The sequence below is a fragment of the Chrysemys picta genome, chromosome 9 (genome assembly GCF_011386835.1).
Source record: "Chrysemys picta bellii isolate R12L10 chromosome 9, ASM1138683v2, whole genome shotgun sequence".
Lineage (NCBI taxonomy): Eukaryota > Metazoa > Chordata > Testudines > Emydidae > Chrysemys > Chrysemys picta.
The window spans coordinates 104,585,301-104,601,209 of record NC_088799.1 but is presented as its reverse complement, the minus strand read 5'-3'; the positions used below and the strand labels follow the sequence as shown (position 1 = coordinate 104,601,209).

The window sequence follows — 15,909 nt, the reverse complement described above, 5'->3', positions numbered from 1 at the left end:
GCTCATGCTCCTATACGTCGGTTAGTCTATAAGGTGCCACAGGACTCTTTGATCTCTGAAGGTATACATGCACCTCTCTCCATATCACAGCAAAAGCTCTGCCAAGATGCTCCAACTAATTCTTCCATCATTCAATACAGCTATACCTAACAGTGAATGTAGCGGTAGAGCATGCAGATGAATGCTGGAATTCAAATCTGTGAAACAACACAAACAATAGCAAAAAGAAGAACAGGAGGACTTGTGGCACCTTAGAGACTAACAAATTTATTAGAGCATAAGCTTTCGTGGACTACAGCCCACTTCTTCGGATGCATATAGAATGGAACATATATTGAGGAGATATATATACACACATACAGAGAGCATAAACAGGTGGGAGTTGTCTTACCACCTCTGAGAGGCCAATTAATTAAGAGAAAAAAAACTTTTGAAGTGATAATCAAGCTAGCCGAGTACAGACAGACAGTTAGATAACAAGTGTGAGAGATTCAATGTTTGTAATGGCTCAACCATTCCCTGGTCTAGCAGCCTCCTGGTCATATTCCAATTTATTCATGATGACGACAGCACCTCCTTTGTCAGCCTACTTTCGACGTCTCCGACTCAAAGAATATTTCCAACATACCTCTGAACAGCATACTAACCCACAGAATCCTCCCTACCAGCACTCCAAAAAAAAGGATTCTGCGTGGACTCCTCCGGACGGTCGAAACAACAGACTGGATTTCTACATAGAGTGCTTCCGTCGACGTGCAAAGGCTGAAATTGTGGAAAAGCAACATCACTTGCCACATAACCTCAGCCATGCAGAACACAACGCCATCTACAGCCTCAGAAACAACCCTGACATCATAATCAAAAAGGCTGACAAAGGAGGTGCTGTCGTCATCATGAATAAATTGGAATATGACCAGGAGGCTGCTAGACAGCTCTCTAACACCACATTCTACAGGCCATTATCCTCTGATCCCACTGAGGATTACCTAAAGAAACTACACCATCTGCTAAAAAAACTCCCTGACAAAGCACAGGAACAAATCTGTACAGACACATGCCTAGAACCCCGACCAGGGGTATTCTATTTGCTACCCAAGATCCATAAACCTGGATATCCTGGACGCCCCATCATCTCAGGCATTGGCACCCTAACATCAGGCTTGTCTGGTTATGTAGACTCTCTCCTCAGACCCTACGCTACCAGCACTCCCAGCTATCTTCGAGACACCACTGACTTCCTGAGGAAACTACAATCCATCGGTGATCTTCCAGAAAACACCATCCTGGCCACTATGGACGTAGAAGCCCTCTACACCAATATTCCACACAAAGATGGACTACAAGCTATCAGGAACAGTATCCCTGATAATGTCACAGCTAACCTGGTGGCTGAACTTTGTGATTTTGTCCTCACCCACAACTATTTCACATTTGGGGACAATATATACCTTCAAGTCAGCGGCACTGCTATGGGCACCCGCATGGCCCCACAATATGCCAACATTTTTATGGCTGACTTAGAACAACGCTTCCTTAGCTCTCGTCCCCTAACGCCCCTACTCTACTTGCGCTACATTGATGACATCTTCATCATCTGGACCCATGGAAAAGAAGCCCTTGAGGAATTTCACCATGATTTCAATAATTTCCATCCCACCATCAACCTCAGCCTAGATCAATCCACACAAGCGGTCCATTTCCTGGACACTACTGTGCTAATAAGCGATGGTCACATAAATACCACCCTATACCGGAAACCTACTGACCGCTACACTTACCTACATGCCTCCAGCTTCCATCCAGGACACACCACACGATCCATTGTTTACAGCCAAGCTCTAAGATATAACCGCATTTGCTCCAATCCCTCGGATAGAGACAAGCACCTACAAGATCTCTATCAAGCATTCTTAAAACTACAATACCCACCTGCTGAAGTGAAAAAACAGATTGACAGAGCCAGACGAGTACCCAGAAGTCACCTCCTACAAGACAGGCCCAACAAAGAAAATAACAGAACACCACTAGCTGTCACCTTCAGCCCCCAACTTAAACCTCTCCAGCGCATCATCAGAGATCTACAACCTATCCTGAAAGATGATCCTTTACTCTCACAGATCTTGGGAGACAGACCTGTCCTCGCTTACAGACAACCCCCCAACCTAAAGCAAATACTCACCAGCAACCACACATCACTGAACAAAACCACTAACCCAGGAACCTATCCTTGTAACAAACCCCGATGTCAACTCTGTCCACATATCTATTCCAGTGACATCATCATAGGACCTAATCACATCAGCCATACCATCAGGGGCTCGTTCACCTGCACATCTACCAATGTGATATATGCCATCATGTGCCAGCAATGCCCCTCTGCCATGTACATTGGCCAAACCGGACAGTCTCTACGCAAAAGAATTAATGGACACAAATCTGACATCAGGAATCAAAATACTCAAAAACCAGTGGGAGAACACTTTAACCTGTCTGGTCATTCAGTGACAGACCTGCGGGTGGCTATATTACAACAGAAAAACTTCAAAAACAGACTCCAACGAGAAACTGCTGAGCTAGAATTGATAGGCAAACTAGACACAATCAACTCCGGTTTGAATAAGGACTGGGAATGGTTGAGCCATTACAAACATTGAATCTCTCACACTTGTTATCTAACTGTCTGTCTGTACTCGGCTAGCTTGATTATCACTTCAAAAGTTTTTTTTCTCTTAATTAATTGGCCTCTCAGAGGTGGTAAGACAACTCCCACCTGTTTATGCTCTCTGTATGTGTGTATATATATCTCCTCAATATATGTTCCATTCTATATGCATCCGAAGAAGTGGGCTGTAGTCCACGAAAGCTTATGCTCTAATAAATTTGTTAGTCTCTAAGGTGCCACAAGTCCTCCTGTTCTTCTTTTTGCGGATACAGACTAACATGGCTGCTACTCTGAAACAAACAATAGCATGTTCTCAATCCTTCCTCATATCTACCTATTGTAGATTCATAGATTTTAGGATCAGAGAGTAAACTTCCTGCACAATCTTCCCCATGGTACAGTAATAAGGTGATTATAGTTAGTTATGCAATGTAAGTTGGCTCCAGGACAGCAAAGGGTGGCAACAGGCTCCAGCAGTAATTGAAGCATAGTCAATACTGTCCATTAATTAAAGCATAAACTCTGGTCAGTGGGCCCACATGCTCTCAGACAGCACCTCCCCAGAGCAGAGGATGAGGGTGAAAGTGGGATACCCTCCCCCTCTCCTCTAAGAGGAAGGACAAAAATTGGCTCATCAGTGCTCCCTGCCAATCCACCTCAGAGTTAAAAAAAGGTTTGTCAAGCCCCTTTGAGCCAAAACAGGATACTAAAACCTGTGTGTGTGTTGAGGGGAGAGGAAGAGCTCAAGAGTGCCACTGATCTAGGTGCTTATACATCATCCACTACTGTAGTATCTGAGCACCTCAAAAACAATTAACTTATCCTCACAGAAGTGTTGTAAGGAAGAGGTGGGGAAGTTTTATAATTTTAAAATGGGAAAACTGGCATTCCACTTTAAATCAATCACACTGTGCATATTAATTTTAAAGAAGCTACAGAATTCAGTCCTTAATAGAGATCATGCTGCAACCCTAACTATTGTGCAGTTATTGCTGCCCATAATATAGGCTGTTCTTGTCCCCAGATGAGGCCTCACACTTCCTCTTGGCTAATACATTTAGGATATCCAATAATTTATTCATGGATTGGTTTGTGATGTTATTGCTGGTTCCTCTCCTTGAGGCATTAAGTTTGGGATATGACTTAACAGAATTAGGGGTGTCTGTTCTGCTATTGCTACAGTAAGTAGCTTAGAGGGAGAACGACAAAGCCCTGAGGAGAAAATGACAGCTTGCCAGCGCCACCAACTGTAAATATTTTCCCTGGATCAGGACTTGAAAATTTCACTTGCTAGTGACAAACTGAAACTTTCTATTTTAACTATAGGAAGCCCAAGCCATTGTTTTCTACAAAACATACAATTTTATGTAAGAAATTGTGGTTATAAAGATCACATGTCTTATATTCAGGTTAGGTTGCCTTCCTGAGTCTTCTGACAGACAGCATCAAGGCCACAACTGCAGCCCATCACTTTACCAAGCAGTGGCATGACATACTCTGCATAATTCTGATCAGTTTCAGAAGCCCTGACTGTGAAGAAACATCTTATATGAAGATAACAAACGAGATGAGGGGGAGAGCCTTAGGGGAGAGGCACTGAGCACAAAGCACGAAAGACAAAAGCGGACCAATAGAGATGGGCAGTTCTTTAAGGTGGGCAATACCTTGAAAGTGAGGAAGAGAAACACTAAATTGACAAGGAAATTAACTCAAGCATTTGGAGATAGGGATGTATGGAAAACACTAACCAAAACAAAACGGTGGTGCACACAATGCCTCCTGCTTCGCGCGGGAAGGCAAGACTCGCTGACGGGGCTCTAGGCAGCGGGGAGTGACGCGATCCTTTGGGAAAGCCGCTTCACCTGGGTCCCCGCACGGAGAAGGCGGCAGCAGAGCAGCCCCAGGCCCGACGGGAATCGCAACGCGCCTGCCCCGGGCCCGCGCTGAGGCGACACCGGGGCAGGCTGCGCCTAGGGCGCGGGCACTAGCCTGGCTCAGGACAGCCGGCCTCGAGCCCCTGCTCGCCCACAGCCGCCGTCGCTGGGCCGCGGGCTCAGCCCGGTCGGGAGGCCCGGCCCTGCTCAGGGCGCGGGGACAGGCTCAGGCGAGCGTGAGGTGCCCAAGATGGAGGCAGCGCACCGGGGCCCCGCGCGGCCTCCCAGCGCACTACGCGGGCGAGTCGCCGAGACACCGGCCCGCGGCCGCTGCAGCCCGGAGCCGCCCCCGGCGGGGCTCCCTACTCCGCGCGGCCAGAGCGCCCCCGAGAGCTGGCCCCGCGCTCACCTCGGGTCGGCCGGCGGAGACCGCACTCGCCGCAGGCTCCTCTCGCGCTCGGGCCCTCGACGGCAACGACCGGTACGAGTCGAGTAACCTCCAGGGACCCTCCCTGGGACCCACCCTGCGCATGCGCGCCCTCGGCACCCCACACTGCGCATGTGCGCCTACGAGCGCGGTGTCCTCTGGGAGATGTAGTACCTCAGGTCGAGCTAGCTCCTTCCTCGGGCGATGCCGAGTCGCCATAACTCCGCCCCAACCGTCCTGGGGGCTGCAAATCGGGACCAGGCTTTGCGGGGGGGAGGATAGCTCAGTGGTTTGAGCATTGGCCTGCTAAACCCAGGGTTGTGAGTTCAATCCTTGAGGGGGCCACTTAGGGAACTGGGGTAAAAATCTGTCCCCTTTGAGCAGGCGGTTGGACTAGATACCTCCTGAGGTCCCTTCCAACCCTGTTAGTCTATGATTCTATGGCCCTCCACAGGCTCCGCCCCTACTCTCCCAGGCCCAGCGCTCTCTGGGGCAGCGCGATGGCTCCCCAGGTGCGTGCTGGGCTGGGGTGTGGGAGGACTCAGGCCTGCCCTGGGCTGTGCAAGCCTGTGGGTTCCTGCCTGTGCGCTCGGCACTGCATGCAAGGGAAGCCGGTCTTGTGGGGACGTGATCAGAGCTGCCAGGCTAGGTCAGAGCAATGGTCCGTCTAGCCCAGTGTCCTGTCTTGCACCAGTGGCCAGTGCCACGTGGCTCAGCAGGCGTGACCATGCCAGGGCAGTTAGTGCCTGATCCAGCCCTTTCCTTCCCCTTCCTTGTGCTTTCTCCAATTCAAATACATCTGTTTGAGCTGGGGCAACCAGCACTGCCCTCAGTAGTCCAAGTGTGGGTGTGCTATAGATCTGTACAGAAGTATTATGATATTTTCGGTCTATCTATCCCTTTCCTGATGGTGCCTACATTGGTAGGTTTTTTGGCTGCCACTACACATTGAGATGTTTTCAGAGAACTATCCCCAATGACTCCAAGATCTTTTTCTTCAGTGGTAACAGCTAATTTAGACCCCATCATTTTATATGTATAGTTGGGATTATTTTTTTGTACCTATAAACATTGATTTTCATCTGCCATTTTGTTGCTCAGTCACCCAGTTTAGTGAGATCTCTTTGTAACTCTTTGCAGTCAGCTTTAGACTTAACTCTCTTGGACCCAGAATCCAACCTGTTAACAGAAGTGACTTGTATCTGGGTGGAGAACTTCATCTATTTATTATTTCTTAACTACAAGTGTGCTTTGTGTTGTGCATAATGCAAGTATAAAGACACTCCATGATCCAGAAAGCTTACAGTCAAAAAGAGAAGGCAAGAGGCACTGTGGAACCCACAGGAGGTGGTTCAGTACTTAGCTAGCTCCCAGTGACCACATATTTTTTACAAATCCCAGAAGTAATTTGGGCCCAAACTTTAATGTTTTGTCTTTACAAAATTCTTTATAATTTTTTTTTAAGAAAACATAATTCTGTGTTAAACTACTGCAAGAAATTAAACAAGGCAGAAGATGTTTAAACTCAAACCAAAGTGTGAGGGATGGGTGAGGGAGCGTAGGTAGATAAGGAAACAAAATGAACAGCATTTAACATAAAAGCATAAATCCCATCTCATAGGCTTTTGGAATTGACAGGCTGGTTCAGCCCCAAGGTCCATCTAGTCCAGTGTCCTGTCTCCTATGCTTGCCTATGGCCTGTGTTATACAGGTCAGATTAGACCAGTGGTTCTCAACCCGCGGCCCAAACAGCACACAGCTGCAGTCCATGTCACATCCTCAGGGCCATACAGGTAGTGTATATATTGTGTGAATGCAGCCCACAATGGTAAGTAGGTTGAGAACCACTGGCCTAGATCGGGTGACCAGACAGCAAGTGTGAAAAATCGGGATGGGGGTGGGGGGGTAATAGGAGCCTATGTAAGAAAAAGTCCCAAAAATTGGGACTGGCCCTATAAAATCAGGACATCTAGTCACCCTAGGCCTAGATGATCACAACGGTCTCCTCTGCCTTGGGAATTTATGAATAGTGAGAGGACAAGATTAAAGCCAAACAGAAGGAAAAGGGCTAGAGTATTTAAAAAAAAAAAAGAAGCAGCAGCAGTGGAAGAGAAGATAGCAGCACATGCAGTTACCCGAGGGCCACTGAACATGAGACAGAATAACTTTCTCAGCAAGCTCAGAGGTTCAGGCAGGCTGTCTTGCCCTCTGGGGAAGGTTTATAGTTAGATCATGTTGAACTGTTCTCTATTCACCTATTTTAGTAGAAATGGTGGTAATTTGGGAAGAGTGTTATTGGAGTTCAGAGGGGAGATGTGCCAGGAGGCACTTGGAGTTGATGCACTCAGCAGCAGGACTGGTTATCTGTGTCACTCCGGGTTACTACTAATAAAGCTCTTAGCTCTGTAGCTTTATTGTGCTCCTGGCTGCTCCATGCCATGTGAAAGAGCCCATTTCTCAGGCACCTTGTTTGACTCTGCTTGGCTCTGGACCCATTGTACTGAGCCAATTCACCATTTCACTCTTTGTGGTGTCTCTGGGTGTTCATTTTGAGGAGAGCTTTTTTTTTTTCCCCCAAGTATCACTGTTCCTGTGTGAGGGATGGGGGATACCTTCTCTTGCTCTGAAGGGATGGGGGATCAGGTATTTGACTAGTATAAACTATTCTTTTGTGGGCAGGGAGCTCTGCAAGCATGGGAACCAAACTATTGTGGGAATCTTCAGAGACCTTAGTAACAGCAAAGCTCTTGGGCTCAGATTCATAAAGGTGTTTAGACCCTTAAGTTTGGGGTTTAGGCTCCACTGCAACCCACAAAATTGCCACCAATCCCTGTAGGTGCCTAAACTCATTGAGCACCTACATTGTCAGGGTAAAAGTTCCTTAAGTACCTAAGTTTCTGCCTCTGGCCATGTGCACTGCTGTCTCACTCTGGGTGTCCAGTCACCTGCCTCCCACCTAAACCCCAGAGCTATCCATGAACCTGGAGAAACTAGGGGTTTACCCACCTAGCTCGGGTGTGAGGGCCAGTCCAGCAGGCTTGCCCAGAGACCACCAACTAGATTGGGTCCCATTCAAAATGGCGAAGGAGGAGTTGCTGCCACGTACCATATAACTTGTAGTCATAAATACATCCATTTGTGATTTGTGCCTCTCTTGTCAAAAAAGTCACATCCCACCACTGGTGGACACTAGACTTGGACGCAGTATTCCAGTAGTGGTCAGACCAGTGCCAAATACCTAGGTAAAATAACCTCTCTGCTCGTACTTGAGATTTCCCTATTTATGCATCCAAGATTCACATTAACCCTTTTGGCCACAGCGTTGCACTGGGAGCTCAAAGCCAGCTGATTAGCCACCATGACCCCACCCCCCACTAATCTTTCTTAGAGTCACTGCTTCCCACGATAGAGTCCCCCATTGTGTCAGTATGGTTTAGATTCTTTGTTCCTAGCTGTATGCATTTACATTTAGCCATGTTGGATGTTTTTCTGAAAGCTCTGCTCTCGGAATTATTTTGGGGCCGTTTCATGGGCTGTGTTATACAGGAGGTCAGACTACATTATCACAATGGTCCCTTCTGGACATGTGTCGCGGGTGGTCACCCCACTCTGTCCCTGAAGGGGTTAAAGCAGCCCTGGAGAGGGCTGCAGCTGGGAAAAGGTAGGCTGATGGGGAAAGCAGCCACAACTGTGGCCAGCTTAATCAGGGCCCAGATGGCCCTTATAAGAGGGCTGTGGCCCAGAAGCTAATACACACACACTCTCTCTCCAACTTCTTGAGAGAGAGAGAAGGACCTGGCTGCCTGGGAGCTGAGAAGGGTACCTGAGGTGGAGCAGTGCTGGGGAAGGACAGAGGGAGCTGGGGAGCTCCAGCCAGGAAAAAAACCAGGCTGCAGGCCATGCTAAAAGGGCCAAATAGGTACTGGGGCTGCAGAGGGACAGCCCAGAGATAGGCAAAGGCAGCAGGTCCTAACCCCCTTGCCGGCGATGAGTGGTTTACAGACTGCAATTGGCCCCAGGGAGCGGGGGCTAGATGATGACTGGCAGTAGCCATTGAGGCAAGGTTGGGGATAGAGGGTTGGGAGTTCCCCTGGGAGGGGAGACCCCAGGGTAAAGGGCACTGGGGTCTGGGAGGGACATGGGGGCCAGTGGCAGGTGAGACACCAGCCTGCAGAGGATGCTCTGGTCTGGAAGAGCTAATTCCCAGAACAACCAGCAGGAGGTGGTGTGCCAGTGAGTCTCACCTCGCTACAACATGGAATCTATGAATATTAAAATACATATTGTTTGCTTGCACTGAGCTTACCAAGCAATGCAGATTACTCTGTATCAGTGACCTCTCCTTTTCATTACTGACCACCACCCCCAATTTTTGGGTCATCTACAAACTTTATCAATAATGGTTTTATGTCTTCTGCCATGTCATTAATAAAGATATTAAATTGTGTAGGGCCAAACACTGATCTTTGCAGAACCCCACTAGAAACACACCTGTTCAATGATGATTCCCCATTTATAATTAAATGTTGAGACCTATCCATTAGCTAGCTTTTAATCTGCTTAATATGTGCCATCTTAATATTATTCCAATTTTTTAATCAAAATGTTATGTGGTACACTATTACCTTTATCAACAAAACTTGTAATCTCATTCAAGAAAGATATCAAATTAGTTTTGACAGGATCTATTTTCCATAAACCCATGTTGATTGGCATTTATTAATAAAAAATTAAAGGAGAGTAATATAATTAAGTCCCATATCAGCTGCTCCTTTATCTTTCCTGGGATCAATGTCAGACTGGCAGGTGCATAATTACCCAGGTTATATGGTTTACCCTTTTGGATACTGTCACAACATTAGCTTTCTTCCAGTGTTTTGGAACTTCTGTGATTTTTCAGGACTTAATGAAAATTAACATTAACAGTCCATTGAGCTCCTCAACCAGCTCTTTTAAAACGCCTGGATACTGATTTAAAAATGTCAAACTTTAGTAGCTGCTATTTAACTTCCTCACAAGTGTACAAGAAATATCCCAGTGTAGACAATGCCAGAGAGACATAGGTGACCTGAACTCTTTACACTTGGGAGGCAGTGTCTCTAGCAGCTTTAAATTCAGAGCTGGCCCTCAGTCTCCAGGGAATTCAATCTGCTCACCTGGAGATGGTTCTGGGGTCCCACATGCTTGTCTTTGAAAGAAAGAGGCTTCAATCTCTTTTGAAGACGCTACATGAATGTCATTTGCTTACTGCTCCTTCCTCCCCCTCCTCATCTCCCTCCTCTGACCAGCTCAAGCTGTCATCTGACTCCTCCCATTGCACTCCTTCGGGGTCCTCGGCATCCATAGGGTCTGTCTCGGTCTGGTCTGGTCTGGGCTGAGAGCTGCTCTGGAGATGCTCCAGTTTGGCCCAGGTCATGGGACTGGCCTTTCGCAGGGTGATTTCCACCTTTGTGGGCACCATGTTTACAAAGCTCTTCTGTACATCAATGACCTAGAGAGAATGGGGCAGGCATGTCACAGTAAGGGTTCATCAGACACACTCTCTGGCCAGACATTTAGTATTAGCCATTATATTTCCCAATGGGGCTTTCCTGGAGAAGCAAGAAGTCAGTGTAAAGATGAGGCAGAGCAGAATGAAAACCAAACCGTTTGCATGGAGTTCAGTACCTGGGACACTAACACCATGATTCATAGACTCATAGACTTTAAGGTCAGAAGGGACCATTATGATCATCTGGTCTGACCCCCTGCATGCTGCAGGCCACAAAACTGTCCCTACCCCTTCCCTTGACTCTGCTGTTGAAGTCCCCAAATCCTGTGTTTTAGTGACTTCAATTGGCAGAGAACCCTCCTGCTAGCGATCCCTGCCCCATGCTGCGGAGGAAGGCGAAAAACCTCCAGGGCCTCTGCCAATCTACCCTGGAGGAAAATTCCTTCCCGACCCCAAATATGGCGATCAGTAAGACCCCGAGCATGTAGGCAAGAGTCTCCAGCCTGACCCCTGTTAGCCATTATACTATTTACCTGCCATTGCTTGGTATTCCTTGGCTAATATGTTTTACCATTAAACCATTCCCTCCATAAACTTATCTAACTTAATCTTAAAACCAAACAGGTCCCTCGCCCCCACCGTTTCCCTCGGAAGGCCGTTCCAATATTTCACCCCTCTGACGGTCAGAAACCTTCGTCTAATTTCAAGCCTGAACTTCCCCACGGCCAATTTATATCCATTCGTTCTTGTGTCCACATTAGTACTAAGCTGGAATAATTCCTCTCCCTCCCTTATATTTATCCCTCTGATATATTTAAAGAGAGCAATCATATTCCTCAAGGATTTTCTGATGCTCCATTGGGGGGGGGGGAGGGGGGGCTGATCACCATGAGCCTTAAGTCATCCGCACAGGAAAAGGTGGAAGGTTACCAAGGGAGAGCGAATGGAAAGCACAAGTAGCAACTGAGATAAACTACCCAGAACACTTGAGCCTTCACTACAGCAAAGCCAGTGCTCTTCTCAGCTCCTAGAAGAGAGGGATCCTGGGTAAAGTCAGGGAGGGCAATGACTGCATTGCAGTGATGTGCCGAACCAACTGGATTCCATTTACAGGGATTAGGGGCCTCCAGGGTGCCATGCAGAGAGATAGGAGTCCCTCCTGGGTGCCCCAGGATGCTGTGGTGCAGAAATGTGGCACACAGCTGAGGAGAGACACAGCAAAACAAGTTTCAGAGTATCCGAAGAAGTGGGCTGTAGTCCACGAAAGCTTATGCTCTAATAAATTTGTTAGTCTCTAAGGTGCCACAAGTACAGCAAAACAAGAGGAACTATAGTTACAGGCAAAAAAGGTCAGGGAGGAGATGCTACAGGAGGATGGAGTGAAGGGTAGGGATAGGAAATGCTCCAAGGGAATGAAAGTATTATTCCTTCCTCTACATCAGGGGTGGACAAACTATGGTCCGGGGGCTGCATCCGGCCCTTCAGACGTTTTAATCTGGCCTTTGAGCCCCTGCCGGTGAGCAGGCTCTGGGGCTTATCCCACTCCATGTGTGCTATGGCTTCCCATGGCTCCCAGAAGCAGCAGCATGTCCCCTCTCCAACTCCTAAGCATAGGAGCAGCCAGGGGTCTCTGCATGCTTCCCCCGCCTCAAGCGCTGCCCTCGCAGCTTCCATTGGCCAGCAACCGTGGCCAAAGGGAGCCCCAGGAGCGGCGCCTGCGGACGGGGCTGTGCGCAGAGCCGCCTGGCCACGCCTCTGTGTAGGAGCCAGAGGGGGACATGCTACTGCTTCTGGGAGCTGCTTGAAGTAAATGCTGCCCGGAGCCTGCACCCCTGACCCCCCTCCAGTGCCCCAACCCTCTGCCTCAGCCCTGATCCCCCTCCCATCCCCCAAACCCCTCGCTCCCACCCACCTGCACCCCAGTATCTTCACCACCCAGCCCTGAAAACCACAACCCTTAGCCTCTGCACTCAACCCCCATCACCATGCAGTATAGCTGTCCTGAAGTGCAGCACTCACTGCACAGCACACCAGACAGGACATACGCGAATCTGTGATTGCACTGTTCCCCACTCCACCCCCTTGTTTCTTTTCAATAAATAATTTTTTTTTCTTTTCAATAAATGGATTCTTTGGCTTTGAAAACATTCTTTATTATTGCATAAAGTAAAAGACTCCTTAGCCCAGGAAATAAACAGGCACTGCAAGTCTGCTTGTCTGCTTAGCAGACACTGATTCCTAAAGATTGGAACTACTGCACTTCACTCCCATGCAGGGCACCAGATATCACTGCTGGTTTTCAGCCTCAAATTGCTCCCTCAAGGCATCCCTAATCCTTGCAGCCCCGCGCTGGACCCCTGTAATAGCCCTGCTCTCTGGCTGTGCAAATTCAGCCTCCAGGTGTTGAACCTCAGAGGTCCAGGCCTGAGTGAAGCTTTCACCCTTCCCTTCACAAATATTATGGAGGGCACAGCACGCGGATATAACCGCAGGGATGCTGTTTTCGGCCAAGTCCAGCTTCCCATACAGAGATTTCCAGCGGCCCTTTAAATGGCCAAAGGCACACTCCACAGTCATTCGGCACCGGCTCAGCCTGTAGTTGAACCGTTCCTTGCTGCCGTCAAGGCTCCCTGTGTAGGGTTTCATGAGCCACAGCATTAACAGGTAAGTGGGATCTCCAAGGATCACAATAGGCATTTCAACTTCCCCTACCGTGATCTTCCGCTCTGGGGAAAAAGTCCCGGCCTGCATCTTCCTGAACAGCCAAGTGTTCCGAAAGATGCGTGCGTCATGCACCTTTCCAGGCCAGCCTGTGTTAATGTCAATGAAACGCCCACAGTGATCCACAAGCGCCTGGAGAACCATAGAGAAATACCCCTTCCGATTAACGTACTTGGATCCTAGGTGGGGTGGTGCCAGAATAGGAATGTGCATCCCATCTATCGCCCCTCCACAGTTAGGGAACCCCATTTGTGCAAAGCCATTCACTATTTCCTGCACGTTACCCAGAGTCACGGTTCTTCTGAGTAGGATGCAATTAATGGCCTTGCAAACTTGCATCAACACGATTCCAATGGTCGACTTTCCCACTCCAAACTGGTTTGTGACTGACCGGTAGCTGTCTGGAGTTGCCAGCTTCCAGATTGCAATAGCCACCTGCTTCTCCACTGGCAGGGCAGCTCTCAATCTCGTGTCCTTGCGCCGCAGGGTGGGGGCAAGCTCCTCACACAGTCCCATAAAAGTGGCTTTTCTCATCCGAAAGTTCTGCAGCCACTGCTCGTCATCCCAGACTTCCATGACGATGTGATCCCACCACTCGGTGCTTGTTTCCCGAGCCCAAAAGCGGCATTCCACGGTGCTGAGCATGTCCGTCAATGCCACAAGCAATTTCGTGTCATACGCGTTACGCGGCTCGATAGAATCGTCGGACTCCTCACTCTCACTGTCACTTTGGATCTTAAGGAATAGTTCGACAACCAAACGTGACATGCTGGCGAGATAAGTCAGCATACACCTCAGCAGTTCGGGCTCCATTTCCCACAGACAGATCGCGCTGCGCAGAAACCGTTGAAAGATGGTACCAAAGGTGAACGGAAACAAAGGGATTTCTGGGATGCGAAGCGATGCATCACGGGGCGTTGGGACAGGACCCAGAATGCCCCGCACCCACGCCCTCTTCCCACAACCCACGGCGCCAGAATGGGAAAAGGTGCTCTGTGGGATAGCTGCCCATAATGCACCGCTCCCAATAGCGCTGCAATTGCCACAAATGTGCCCACAACAGTGCGCTGGGCAGCTGTCAGTGTGGACAGACTGCAGCGCTTTCCCTACTCAGCTGCACAAAGTCAGGTTTAACTCACAGCGCTGTACATCTGCAAGTGTAGCCAAGGCCTAAGTGGTCTTGAGGCTACTAGACAGGACAGAACACCACACCCAGGAGGTGTGTGAGTTACATAAGCATCCACATATTTGTTAATGAGCTCATCAGTCCAGCAGACAAAGGTCTGACAGGCTCCCAGGGCTGCAAGTTGCAGCGAGATTCATTCAGACTGTAAGTAAGGTGTGAATTTTTAACAGTGAAGGCAATTAACAGTTGGAACAATTTACCAAGGATCATGAAAACAACAAGGAGTCTGGTGGCACCTTAAAGACTAACAGATTTATTTGGTCATCAGCTTTCGTGGGTAAAAAACCTCACTTCTTCAGGTGCATGGAGTCATGGCAAGGATCATGGTGGCTTCTCCATCACAGGCTACGTTTAAATCAAGATTGGATGTTTTTCTAAAAGCGCTGCTCTAGGAATTATCTTGTGGCAGTTCTATGGCCTGTGTTACACAGGAGGTCAAACTAGATCAGGGGTTCTCAAACTGGGGGTTGAGACCCCTCAGGGGGTCGCGAGGTTATTACATGGGGGGTCATGAGCTGCCAGCCTCCACCCTAAACCCCTCTTTGCCTCCAGCATTTATAATGGTGTTAAATATATAAAAAAGTGTTTAATTTATAAGGGGGGGCCACACTCAGTGGCTTGCTATTTGAAAGGGGTCACCAGTACAAAAGTTTGAGAGCCACTGAACTAGATGATCACAACAGTCCCTTCTGGCCTTGGGATCTGTTAATTTACATCTTGGCACCTGAGCCCAGCTTCCAGTCCCTTTCCATCCACAGCTTGCTGGAATAAGGGAACCAAGATAAACAGAAATCTTACCCCCCAGAGATCCAGCTTTGCCTGGAAAACCTTGTCACCTTCGAACATGATATGGACATCAATCTGAAAGAAAGAAAGAAAGAAAGAAAGAAAGAAAGAAAGAAAGAAAGAAAGAAAGAAAGAAGTCTCTTAGCAAGTACAGAAGGACCAACTCTGCAGAGCTGGTGAGTGAGTGAGCATCAAAGCCACACAGCAAGGGAAAGGTGTCACCTCTAGGACCTGCCTTTTGGGCTAGTGTAGCTGCACAGAATCATAGAAGTGTAGACTGGAAGGAACCTCAATAGATCATCTAGTCCATTCCCCTGCACTGAGGCAGGACTAAGTACTGAGACTAATCAGCCTGATACTGTGGTGTTTGTGTCCCCGCACGACAGCCCCCGCCCATTTCAGGCCTCTGTAGTAATGATCTGATAATCCATCTCCTGCCTATCCTGAAGCTTTATGGGCAAAGTCAAACTCCTCATCCTCAGCTCCAGGCCCTGCAGCATCTAACCCCCATTTGTGTGTTCTGCAGAAGGAGGTGAGGCTGAGAAGGGGAACCAATAATTATACAGATGCTGAATTATGTAATTGCTTATTGTCTTGTTAGTTACAGATTGCAGCAGTGGGATATAGAGCCTAATGCTCTTAACTCAAAGTTATCAAAGACCTTTGTGGAGGAATTGTAATAATAATGAATTAACAAGCCACCCAAAGCCAAGACCATAATTAGAGCTGATGTGGCAGTTAAATGAAGAATTTCTTTCCTTG

General features: G+C 48.2%; 1 protein-coding gene across 4 annotated transcripts in view; it reads right to left on the bottom strand.

Annotated features, from left to right (window-relative positions):
* ITGB1BP2 (integrin subunit beta 1 binding protein 2) overlaps window positions 1-15,909 on the bottom strand; it is a 55,174-nt gene that overhangs the window by 20,655 nt on the left and 18,610 nt on the right. For all 4 annotated transcript variants that reach the window (XM_065557416.1, XM_065557412.1, XM_065557415.1 and 1 more), the window contains 2 exons: window positions 15,160-15,222; window positions 4,946-10,454 (listed from right to left, as the gene is read on the bottom strand). In XM_065557416.1, the coding sequence (XP_065413488.1) occupies window positions 10,200-10,454; window positions 15,160-15,222 (318 nt within the window). In that variant the 3' untranslated portion in view covers window positions 4,946-10,199. The remainder of the gene's footprint in view (window positions 1-4,945; window positions 10,455-15,159; window positions 15,223-15,909) is intronic.